At 36.3% G+C, this 12362-nt stretch overlaps 2 protein-coding genes and 1 non-coding gene across 4 annotated transcripts; 1 reads left to right on the top strand and 2 right to left on the bottom strand.

Annotated features, from left to right (window-relative positions):
- Positions 1 to 4073: 4073 nt before the first annotated feature.
- On the bottom strand, positions 4074 to 6072 carry LOC114532976. 2 transcript variants are annotated; one of them, XR_003688014.1, is made up of 3 exons: positions 5576 to 6072; positions 4847 to 5042; positions 4074 to 4587 (listed from the first exon to the last, which is right to left on the bottom strand). XR_003688014.1 is itself a non-coding variant. In XM_028554558.1 (2 exons), the coding sequence occupies exons 1-2, from the start codon at positions 5004 to 5006 to the stop codon at positions 4343 to 4345; spliced, it is 405 nt and encodes a 134-aa protein (XP_028410359.1). In that variant the 5' UTR covers positions 5007 to 5568; the 3' UTR covers positions 4074 to 4342. The 2 variants fall into 2 exon arrangements, 1 of the variants encoding a protein (XP_028410359.1); XM_028554558.1 differs by lacking the exon at positions 5576 to 6072 and having other exon boundaries at positions 4847 to 5568.
- Positions 6073 to 6181: 109 nt separating this feature from the next.
- LOC114532975 lies at positions 6182 to 7725 on the top strand. The gene is made up of 3 exons (XM_028554557.1): positions 6182 to 6440; positions 6822 to 7179; positions 7353 to 7725. Exons 2-3 carry the CDS (start codon positions 7117 to 7119, stop codon positions 7698 to 7700), a joined length of 411 nt encoding a protein of 136 aa, XP_028410358.1. The 5' UTR covers positions 6182 to 6440; positions 6822 to 7116; the 3' UTR covers positions 7701 to 7725.
- A 76-nt stretch (positions 7726 to 7801) lies between these two features.
- Trnaa-agc lies at positions 7802 to 7874 on the bottom strand. The gene has a single exon. It is a non-coding gene; the product is annotated as a tRNA-Ala (tRNA).
- Between the last annotated feature and the right edge of the window lie 4488 nt (positions 7875 to 12362).

The raw sequence follows: 12362 nt of genomic DNA, 5'->3' as shown, positions 1-12362 counted from the left end.
GGTTTAATCAAGAACACGTGCAGATCAATAAAAAAGTAGGCTGAGTCTTATGAATAGTGAATGGTTTGTGGGTACACCATTAACTTTGGAACTATGCAAGATATATACGTGCCATTGGTTCAAGTAGTCATGCCAGACATTTTCAGACAAAGTGAAACATAGTTTTATATACAGGTTAAGGAATGGAGTTAACGACATGAACGTGCATGTATGGTACACGTGAATAACAACACGGGTATGCAGATAGTGTAATATCTTGCAATCTTCCATGCCTGTACTGTTGTCGTAGATATTAGCCTAATCAACAAGCGTGTACTAATTGAGTTTTTAAAGCCAAACAGTATTATCAAAGAACCTCAATATAACTTGTGTATAATTATGCTATGTACCCCTTTGATTGGGGTAATACAACGCTTTAAAGCTACATGAGCATGCATTTGAAACGCGCTAAAATTAAAATGTTGATATTATGCATTAAGTGGGTTTAGTTATAAAAAAAATCTGCACGAAAACAATAATAATCACCGTAAAATATGATCACCATAACCCTTGCTCCAAAAGCCTCAACGAATGAGATCAACCTCATAGTATTTTCGGGCTTACTACACGACTGCCAGGTGTGTTTATAATATAACATTTATGGTACGCGCATGCTGATTGGTTGAGAAGCGTGTTTCTAGAACTATATAGACTGAACAAGGGACTTTTCCCGCCGCTTGAGAAGCGAGGTAATGTAATGAGAATTTGTAATTGAATGGAATTATAATATTTGTACAAAATCTTTTTACTGAGTTATAATATTATAAAAGAAATAGAAAACATTTTTCCTTTGTTTCTATATACAGTTACAGAGACACTTGTGGGAGTTTGGGAGAACTCGAAATAACATGGAAAACTCGCCATACGGGCTCGATTTCCCATTGATTATTTCTCGTTTTTTCAAACTTTCACGCGTGTTTCTATAACTAGCGGGATAATGTGAAACACCTTTAAGTGTTCTATTACGGCTAGACAATGTTCAACATTATGAATTGATGCATATTGTTAATCAATCAAACACAACAAAATGGCCAGTATATATAAAGACACTATGGCCATTATATACAAAAATAAGGCACTATAATACTGTTTTTAGATGGAAAATGTAATTGCATGTTAGTCAATAGATTAGATTAGTAGATTCAAAATAGCATATTAAAATCTTCAAGCCGTAGCTACCTTATGTAAACTCTATAAATAGACTTAATTTTATCCATATGATTTCCCTAGACGAACTTCAATGGGAGTTAACCAAACGGTATGCACACATTTCAAATTGAAAATTAAAACTTAGGATTAAATAATAAGAGTCAAATTTCGTGTAACATCAAACTTTCCGGGTTTGACGTCATTATAAGAAATGTCTTTTGCGAGGAAGGGATAGACCCATAGAGATTATAAATAATAGACCGTATTCTGTGGCCGATTATCGTTCAGTTTCGTCGCCCCCCTTCGGGCACTACTTGAAAACACGATAGAAAATTAGCATAAATTATAGAAAGTCTAAATTTACCTGTTTTCACCTTCATAAACCTGCAGTTTTCGAGCATTTCATCTTCGAAAAATCAGTGCATTTGCATGTTTTGCAATACACCGACGCCATTTTGATTCAGGAAATGTCGCCGATACTTGGTGTAATATACGAGATATATAGCAGATTCAGCAGTTTATACCAGTATTTACATGAAGTTTCCAGCATTTTTGCTGTGCAAGCAGGTTTCAACAAGGAAGCTTTGACTGGAGTTTTACGAGGTTTTTCGCAAATTTTCATAGTTTTTCAAAACCAAATTAGTCAGAGAAGAATTGGACAACAATTTATCGTAAAAACATCCGCCAATTTTGCTTACACGCATCAAAATCATCCACGAGCGTTTTGTTTCTATTCAAGTTATATAAAATAATTACTACACAATTCCTTTCCAGCCTTTGTTTTATAACCTTTCTTTTATATTAACTACTTTTATAATACATTATAATAAACACGTTTTCTCAACAAAACTATTTACAACATCTCACTACAAATCATGCTACTAACTTTTGGTTGAACTGGTAAACCTCCCTTGATTTTTAACCGAAAATCAGGGTTTGTAAGCATAATTAATACTCATTTAATAATACTTATTATCACAAGTTTGCGCAAATTGTAATAAAGGCATGCATGATATGCTGTATTTTTGCTAGCAAAACATCAAGTATAAATGTTAAATATGTTACCTATTACCAACAACGTTCTACGGAATATTTGGCAAGAATATTATTCGCCTTACACTTACTGGATTCGTCATTAACAATAGTAAGAAATTAATCCTAATTACGTATATGATTTAATTGCGCTCATAGCTGATGCTAATGGTCATATAGTTATACCCTCTCACGTGCACTTGAAATAGATTTATAATTGCGAAAAACACCAGGGTTCAGTTAGGGCCTACCGCAGTACCCAGGTGATTATGCTAGAATTATTTTTCTGGCAATGCAAGCTGGCAAATCACCAGTGCCGGCATCACCGCGCGTGTCTTTTTCGATAATACATTATTGAAAGATATACTTCTTTTGTACGCATTAATTACAAAGTTGTATAAACGTGATATAGACGCTTAATTGAAATAGTGTGATATTGAAAGTTCTCGCTTTGATATTAGGCCGTCTTTGCCTGCCTTCGATAGAATGTACTTTCATATGTAGCTATTAAAACCATTATAAGGATTAAAGCCATTGCGTGCTGCAGGCAGCTAATTATTTGGTAATACGCATACTGGTAGACTATACGGTTAGCATCTGCAGTAATTGAACTGGGCAAAGTGAGCCACGCACACCATCCAATTGGGGAATGAAACTGCTACAAAATAGGAAAGTTACAAAATTCTATCGCGCAATAGTTTTTTTAACAAATGTCACCATGTCAACACTTTTGCTTCCTCGAATAGCCAATCGCTATTCTTGAGCCACACAGGTGTCGCTCTATGGTTTATTTGTCTTTGATGTCTAAAGCATTCATTCCATTGTCCAAGTGCAATACTATCATTTTTATTGTAGTATTGTTGTCAGAAAATATAATTATAACATTGTATAGTTCATGCATCCTAACGCATGCATAGTTCCTACATATTATGTGAAGCCTTGCTTTTATTCATGCACCTAATATATACTCTTCCCATCGTCGTCCGTCTCGCTTTTGTAACCATTTAAAATGCATGCTAGATTTTTGCACGCTTATTTATAACACGTTCCAGAGTAAAGTGTGATATTCTGTTTAGTGCATTTCTTAACAAAATGCCACATTAAAGCCAAATACAGCAAGAAAAAAAACATTTTGTTGTTGAATTTGATCAGAACGTGTAAAATTTACAAAACAAGAATGTTTGCATTGCTAACTTGGGACGTTTTATCAATTTTTCTCTAAGTTCTAAATATTGAAGGTTTTGCTATTTTTTTTAATTTCCACAAAAAAATACAATGCTAGCTGTTAGTGGTCAATATGATGTAAAATCACCCCAAATTGCATAAACTGTACCAATTGTCTATTGATAAATTATAAAAAATCTCATCATTTAGCAGGCCATATAATAATACATGATAAAAACAGTTAATGAAACACATTTTATTTAAATACGTGGCAGATACATTAATCATCTTGCTATTTTGAGGTATTTTGCCACTAAAATGAAGATTGATTCAGCACAGTGTGGTATTTGGCAAATTTGCCACAATTATAATGGAAAATTGATTTACAGCATGTCCAATATCACAAAGCAAACCTTTTCTGGTTTCGAGATCTCGAAAGCCTTGCCTGGTTTCGAGATCTCGAAGCCTTTGCCTGGTTTGGAGATCTTGAAGCCTTTGCCTGGTTTCGAGATCTCGAAGCCTTGTCTGGTTTCGAGATCTCGAAGCCTTTGCCTGGTTTCGAGATCTCGAAGCCTTTGCCTGGTTTCGAGATCTCGAAGCCTTGCCTGATTTAGAGAAATATACAATATTATGATATAATAACAATATAATAATTACAATATAACAATACAATATTAACTGTTAGGAAATTGTTCAATTAATCATATAATTAATTAATTAAATAAATTACATTAATAAAATACATTCTTGAGCTTAACATAGAAGCTGGTACGGCAATGAACAGCAACTCTACCATACACACTTTCAAAAAAAACAACATATTAAGATCACTACTGTCAGGTACATACTGTATTTGCTGGGTTTACCTGATTTATTTAGCCCTCCCTCTGCTGGATTAATCTCACTTTAATAGCAGACCTGTCAAGAACTAGGCATTTTACACCAAGTTCTTGGCAAGCTAAGGCACATATGATCCTGAACCTCCGCAGGCATCAACTACATATAGAGTTTTGTCCTGTACAAAAAGGTTTAGCAATTTTACATACAATTTAACTGGCTTAAATTGCCTTTGGTGGGTGATTCCAGTGTCTTTTTCTGCAAAGAACTCATCTGCAGACTGCGTGAATAGGTCATCTCCTTTGATTGGTTGACATGTTTTTGTCAAAATGAGAGGGTGTGTTGACTTTGTCAAGGAACAGCTCTCTGCAAGAAACAACACAAATTATGAATGCTCACAGTATGAGGTTGTATGGCATTCAAGGTCTGATGGCATGGAGCACCTTACTGATATGCTAGCATTTTAGGTTATACTGGAGAAAGCATGTGATGCATAAAACTTCATAACTTTCTCTTTATACAACCATTCTTCTTTCTTTGTGATTTCATAAGTATGAAAATTAAAAAAATCACTGCACAAGGGAATGATGCACACGATATATAACAGTTTTAATATTACACATACCTTGTAGTACTACAGGATTGCAATGATAATATGCAATGTCCCATTCAATGCCCATGGACTCTAGGACTGTCACAAGAACTGACATGTTAGGAGTCTCTCCCGGGAAGATGACAAATCTTGTCTGTTCGACGTTATGCCTGAAGTTGATGGTTCTCATCATCCTTAGAAACTGCTCTAAATCTTTTGATGCCCATGACTAGAATGTATAAAAATAAAATAAAAATACATGACTAAAATAACAACATGTATGGTCTGTTGGGGTAGAAGTTGAGGTCAGGCTGAGTGTACCACAGCAAACATCATGCAACAATATGAAATACTGTAACACTGACCATGTTTCCAGATTGTGTGCATGTTACATGTACATAAGCGGACCTTTACTGTACTATATTCAATCAGGCATGAACTCTCAAACTAAAAAGCACGCAAATACTCAATATATCAAGTACAATCCACGATTTCATTGGGAAGGGCAATTTTCATATCCACAAAATGCTGTTCATCTTAAACAACAAACGATGTGGATGCCAAATATAGTGCAAAAAGTTTGGAGATTTCGTTGAGATTTCGAGCTATCCGGCTTGCTCGGTAAATACCCGTGACTCAGGTTCACAAACTCCACAGGTGCTTAGGCATATGGAAATTTTCGATTCCCGTGAAAATGCGGAATTATCTGGGAAAATATCGACGAGAAGCGACACTAAAGGTTGCAAGAAAAATATTACGTACCTCTTTCTCATTTTAGAAATCAAGGTTGAGCCAAGAGACTTTGGTCAAAATCACGCGCGCCAATGTTGTGTTCAAGCGGGTTCAAGTCATCGGGTCTTCTTCCCAAGACTTGAATGCACTTATCACTCCCCCATATTCAGTCCCAGCCAGTTGAAAATTCGTCTTGTAATACAACACGAATCCAATTTACATAATATGTAAATTTAGACTGCTAAAGCAAGAGAGTTTCCATGCCATTCACAAATAAATACAGCAGTTGAAAAAAATACAACCGCTCGTTGGAGCCATGGAATCTTTCGCGGCACCATTTTAACAAAATCCACTGTTAAAAAGTCCATTTTTAACAGCAGAAGTAATGTTCGTGAGCTAATAAGGAGCTTTCCATACTTTAAACTTTTCGATCACTGCCGAAAGAAATTCAGATCTCAATAAAACTTTCGCTTTGTGAATTTCGTTAAAAATTCGAATTCGAACAAACATGCTGCTATGTGCCAGCGATTTTTTGCACAGCGACAGCAAATTTCCCAGCTGTTAGAAATAGCATGAAGCATCACATAATATTGACCGCTGCTATAGATTTTTAACAAGACTGAGGACTCGTATTTACAAAAGTTGACAATATTTTGATCGGAAATATTAATAAATAAAAGAAAATGTTCAAAATACATCCAAATAAGTCAACGAAAAAGGTGTCCTTGATATAAAAAGGTCCCTTTGAATCAACCTACAAGTTGCAGATGAAAATGGCGATGGCTAGTCTTTGCTAGGATCGCAATTCGGCATCGACATGTCTTCCGAAGCAAAAATATATTCTGTTGGAGCCCAAATGGCAAAAATAAAAGCGTATTAACGGCTGAAAACCTTGGTATGTGTTGATTTTAATGTTTTGTTGCTCCTCCAAAGTTCATGGGGCAATATTTAATTACGTTTTGAGAAGTTAACGATACTTTTGAGGATGATTAACTTTAACTACGTTTTAACTATGATAACGCTAACCACGTTTTATACAACCGGCCTAACTACGTGATTAAAGTTAACGACATTTTAACGTGTTAACGACATTGGCCACATTTGGGTATCTTAGCTTGGGCCCTTGGCCCTTGGAATTTTATTATTGTATTAACAATTGTGAATAGTTTGTCAGATAAGGTTAAGCAAGTGAAAATATTGTTATTTTGACATCAACATCACGCAAGTGTATAACAAACAAACTCTAATTGAATATTTTAAATATATCATTTTATAGGATTTGGAGATCCCAGAAGGTGCCCCTGATCTTGTGCCATCTTCACCAGATAATGTGGACTTAGACAGATTGAAGAAGGATATCCCGAAATTTCTAAACAACTCCAGAGTCATTTCTACTGAACAAAAGGAGTGGTGGGACACCTTCTTTGCAGATGCTTTGGAAACATACCAAGTCTCTCCGGAGAAGCGTTCCTTGTGTCTGCTAGACGAAGTAAAGATCTTAAAGGCTTGTTCTTCAAACACAATGGCAACACCACATGCTTTGTCATCCTTGACCGTGCTTGCAGAAACCCATGTCAGATGCCACAGAAAAGGCAGCTGAGCTTGTCAATGCTCAGTTTAATGAGATTCCAGAGGTATAGTATTAAGGCTATGTACAGTTAAAACACACCAACCTCAGTGAGGGTAGCTGGCCAATGTGCATGCAATCAGAGTTGATGACAATGGAGAGTAGTGTCCAATACACTACAGCAGATCAACTAGGTACTGTAAAGTCTCATATTTACTAATTTCTCAAATTCTTTTTAAGGTTTACACTGGCCCTTATGTGAGACCAAAAACAGTCTCAGAAGTTGATAACCTGTGGCAGTTTGTGACAGTTGGGGTATTTGTGGCAGTAAACCTTGAAAATTATGAAAAGGTACCCGTCATTGGCAAAGTTGTTGAAAAAGATGAAGATAATGTCAAGGTGCACTACTGGAAAGGTTCTTGGAACAAGAAATGGACTCCTTGGTTGTACAATAATTTGCCTTGGATTGATGAGCTGCCAAAGGACTGTATATATTTAGCATCATTTGAACTTGATGAAAACGATAAACTGCAGAAGGATACTAAGCAAAGTATTAGAGAATTTTTCAACAAAGACAAAACTAATTAAAAATTTTAAAGTGATAATGCAAAGACTCAGGTGTGTATATTAAATGTATATATGTGATGTTGCTACTCTGGTCACCAACCGGGCAAGCTGAAAAATTAGCTTGACCACGGTGGGAATCGAACCCGCGACCTTTGGTTTGCTAGTCCAATGCTCTTCCAACTGAGCTACAAGGTCAAGACAGTTTGAGTGGTTGATATTTCGGAACTATTGGTGACTCAGAGTAGCAACATCACATATATACATTTAAAAATTTTAAGCTGTAATTAATGGCTTGCAATATTTATATATACAAAATTAATTTATTTTAACATACCAATGTTTTGGTAACTGTACCAGTAACCATAGTCATTCCTTAGGGCACTTGAAACCAGCCAATGCTTTAATATCTCAAGTCCTTGTCTGGTTTCGAGATCTCGAAGCCTTTGCCTGGTTTCGAGATCTCGAAGCCTTTGCCTGGTTTCGAGATCTCGAAGCCTTGTCTGGTTTTGAGATCTCAAAGCCTTTGCCTGGTTTCGAGATCTCGAAGCCTTTGCCTGGTTTCGAGATCTCGAAGCCTTGCCTGATTTTGAGATCTTGACTTTTGCAAAATGATCAGTTTTTGGCTATTTATATTCTTCTTCTATATACATAGATAATAATTTTAATAAAAAAGATGAATATAGCAATAAACAATATTTTTGTTGCTAATATTTGAATATTTACTTGATATCAGCCAAACCTCTTTCTTTTCTTGCAGATTTTTTGCAAAAATGGCTTTTTTAGCATGTTAAATGCTGTTGCAAACCGTTTCTTGAGAAATACTCATTTATTTGGCAGAAAATGAGCCAATTTTAAGTAAACAGAATATCACACTTTACTCTAGAACGTGTTTTATAAAATTTAGTCGGCAAATTGAAGAGCGAATTCAGTCCCGAATCTTATAGTCCTCTGTCTAATCGTATGAAATCTCTAATCATCAGCTTGAAGTTTAAATGACAAGCTCGATTTCTTCACATTTCGAAGTGTCATTTAAAAATACAAAGATATGCTTCCTACCAGATGAATATACTAAGATTGCATAAAATCCTGCTAACCAGATCAACGCCATCTTCTGATTAAAACAATCGAAAAAACAATAACGAGCAATCCAAGTTACAGTGATATAACCGTGTGGGAGACTGGCGCTATTAATAACGTAATTATATAGGGGTATATAGGGTTTCAATCGCACGTGACGTCAGAAACATAATCGAAATTTAAGACGAGGGCGTGGTGAGTTATAAAGAAGTGTGTGTTAGTGAAGTGTGATGTGAGCAGTCCGTGCGCTGATTGGGATTTTGTGTTATTTGAATAAATTGTATAAAAACTTGTGATAGTGTCGAAGATTACATATTGGCGAAGGCAGCATTTTCGACAACCGCCGACAGCTCAATTGTACAAAGAGCTTCTAAGAAAGTGAAGAAAAACAATTTATCATAAGCCGGACATCACAAAACATAATTTTAATTATTTAAAAATCCCTTTTCAAACAGGAAGTACGTTTTGCGCCTATATTTTCAATTTTATTTTTTGCTTCGTCTAAGCCTTCATAATAAAGTGTTCCGTAATTAATTCAAGATTTTATTTTCAGTTTATATGAATCAGTATTCTTTTTAAAATTGACTTTTCACCAAAGATTCAATACTGTATCTTAACCAATATGGCGATCTTTGCTTGTAACACATGACTTTATCCATGCATGCGTACTGCACATGAATATCAAAGCAGACAATAAATCTTGAATAATATGGGTTATTTCACTTATTTGATAGTACACTCTCTTTATATGATAACAGGGCAACTGCGTAAAATATTTTATGACTTGACTTAATTTTATTCTAAGCCATTGGACTTAATCTACTGACAATACGGCACCAAAACGTTAGTTTCTTTTTTATATTTTAAGGCACTTGGTTGACTCCTTTATTCATTTATTTATATTGTGAATTTCGCAAAAGACGTAAAAACATAAATATTTTCACACAAGTTCTCTGTCACGTTCTCAAAGATGCACAGACATGATTTTTTTCAAAAATCAAAACGATTTTAAAAGGCGTACTGAATTCGTATAGACTATAGTATAACAAAAAGAGACCTTTGAAGTTTACTGTTTATATTATTTTCCAAAACATTTATGAAACATGCTTTTCAACAATGCGCTTATGTCACAATACAGCAGCTTTTTTATTACGTTAATTGCCAATTGGCTAGAAAAAAATCAACTTTATCAACTAAACTTAACTTTGCAAGTATCTTACAATACACAGGACAAGAGTCTTGCTATTCATCATCGTTCCTGTCACAAATGTTTATCAGAAAACTAGAATTCGAATCACTTCGCAAACACCTCTTGCGACAAAGTCTGGAGAAACATTCAAGACAAGCCCTGCTGCAAACGAAAAGAAAACGGGCGAATATCGAAATAATTGCAAAGCATACAAGAAGAACAAGAATTGCAGGAAACATCCCTAAAATAAAAACTTCCAGCCATTTGAAAGCTTTAAAAACTGGCACCAAAGGTCCCTCGATATTTTAATGAGAACTAGAAAATACGGACCTAAACAGGTTGATCAGAGCTAACGCCTGTATTCAAAAAGCTCACTCACACTTACACTCATTGAGTGTGGCATATAAATTTTGTTAATGCTGGTCAATGAGAAAGTTTTCTTTCAATGATGGAAAGATATAATGTAAATCACTGAGAATCAAGCCCCTTTTCGGCTGGAAATACCGCCATTGAAACTTTATGAGAAGATAAGGATCTCCCACTCAATGAGTTTGAGTGTGAGTGAGCTTTTAGAATACGGCCGTAAAACTATCAAAGACATCAAGGAAATGGACTCGAGGTTTTTCGAGAAAGAATTTGAAATGGTTTAATTTTAAGATGAAGGCATAGAATGAAAAGGCAAGCAAGCGTCATGCAGAATAATCTGATGGATGGCTCGGTCACTACGCAAAAGATTACAACCAAAATAAATCGACGAGCAATCAAAATGCTCTGCCAATACAAAGCTCCTCGCTTGCTCGTTTCATTTGGCTGTGCGTATGGACCTAGAAGCAACTCTTTCAAGGCGCTCAGATCGACAAACGATGCGGACTAGCCTTTGAAACAAGAATGACACAGGACAAACAACAAAAAGAAGGAAATTTCTGACGATTATTTTATCATGGTAAAGTTTGAACGGAATCCAAGCGAGAACGAATATGAGTGGAACGACAAAGATAGCATTGAAAATGAACGATGCATATTGCCACCATTTGTAGCATTTCATCTGCAACATCAGCAGACGTTTCCATTGTAGAACCATCTGAGCTTGTCTGCAGCGGGGACACAGTGAATTAGCGAAATACTGACAGTAGCCAGGGTTACGTAGCCAAGGAACTCTGTTTTGACGCTGGCTTGAAGGTAGGGAGAAATGTCAGGTCAAAGAAAACCTCTCCGTTTGCAACGAATGAGGACGTGGAAGGCATATAGAAGAAAGATTGCAGCGAGCGTTCCGAAGACCGGAGCAACTTTAAAAAGAAGCTTTGTGTTATATAAGCAATATGACTGAGATATGTTGTATATGCACGGCCGGGCGTTGCACAACTAAACAATGAAACATTGTGAACACTGAAACATTGTGGAACAATGAACAATGCTTAATTGTTAGACACTTGACACTAGGAAGCGGTGAATAGTGATTAGTCACATTAGTTGCAGTTAGTGTGAGAGGCAACAGCACGAGCCGGAGGCACAGCTTTTAATACATTTCTATAAAACGAAGAAGTTATTGTTGTGGTTCTAATCTAGTATATGTTATTGGGCTATTCCCCTTACGGCCCCGACGATTCCGCTGAAAGATACAGAGAATAGGGGTCGTGTAACATTTGTCTTTGGTGTCAGACCTTGGGCAGACAAAACCACGATTTGTTACACCTGGTTGGAAGTTGAAGAAGCCAAGGACGGGCATGAGAAATTCAGTTTCAAAGAATTCGGTCAGCGAAGTCGACCAGAGAAGCAGTTGTGATATTTGGTAGAAGTAAAAGATTATCTCTAATAAACCCGAAAATTGTCTTTTATCTTGTTTTGCTTGCTCTGATGAAGACAGCAATGGATTGTTTTCTTCAGTGTCTTTTTCAGGAGCCAGATCAACGTGACGGTACAATTAAAGCCGTTTGCCAGTTTGTGAAGCGACTGCCATCTATAAACGTTTTAAACCAAAAAAATGTGTCGTAAAGGATATTTTATCATTGGAGGTTTGAAGAGGATGAGAGACGCCATTAAGAAGACATACACTAGAAATACAATCCAGAACCAATAGTCGTTGCATTCGTGTGTTAAAGTACAGTTCGTTGATCACAGAGCCTCTGAATAGCCGGATAAACACATCCCACACATAAAACCAGTACGTTTACCTTGACATGCATTGTATTCAGTGCTGTCAGATGGCGGGGAATTGCAGTAGCCAAACGGACAAATGATGAAAGCTAACGTAAGTGGATTCGAACTTGTTTTATATCCCCAAAAGTTTGGCTTTGATCTAATGTATGGGACACATACTGCGCCTCGCGGGCATGGGAGGCACTGGAAACCGGAGTCTACCTTCAATCCTCTCCCCGTTCCTCTTTGCAAAGAGTAGAACTTATAGTCACATTTCCTGC

Source organism: Dendronephthya gigantea, unplaced genomic scaffold (genome assembly GCF_004324835.1).
Source record: "Dendronephthya gigantea isolate DGI-Jeju-01 unplaced genomic scaffold, DenGig_1.0 000082F, whole genome shotgun sequence".
NCBI lineage: Eukaryota > Metazoa > Cnidaria > Anthozoa > Malacalcyonacea > Nephtheidae > Dendronephthya > Dendronephthya gigantea.
The sequence above is the reverse complement of the archived record's forward strand: the minus strand, read 5'-3'. Positions and strand labels throughout refer to the sequence as shown.

Coding starts and splice junctions, on each gene's coding strand:
- LOC114532976 (XM_028554558.1), bottom strand. CDS start 5,006: ATGATGAGAACCATCAACTTCAGGCATAACGTCGAACAGACAAGATTT. Junction 4,588..4,846: donor CAATCCTGTAGTACTACAAG/GTATGTGTAATA, acceptor TGTTTCTTGCAG/AGAGCTGTTCCTTGACAAAG.
- LOC114532975 (XM_028554557.1), top strand. CDS start 7,117: ATGTCAGATGCCACAGAAAAGGCAGCTGAGCTTGTCAATGCTCAGTTT. Junction 7,180..7,352: donor AGTTTAATGAGATTCCAGAG/GTATAGTATTAA, acceptor ATTCTTTTTAAG/GTTTACACTGGCCCTTATGT.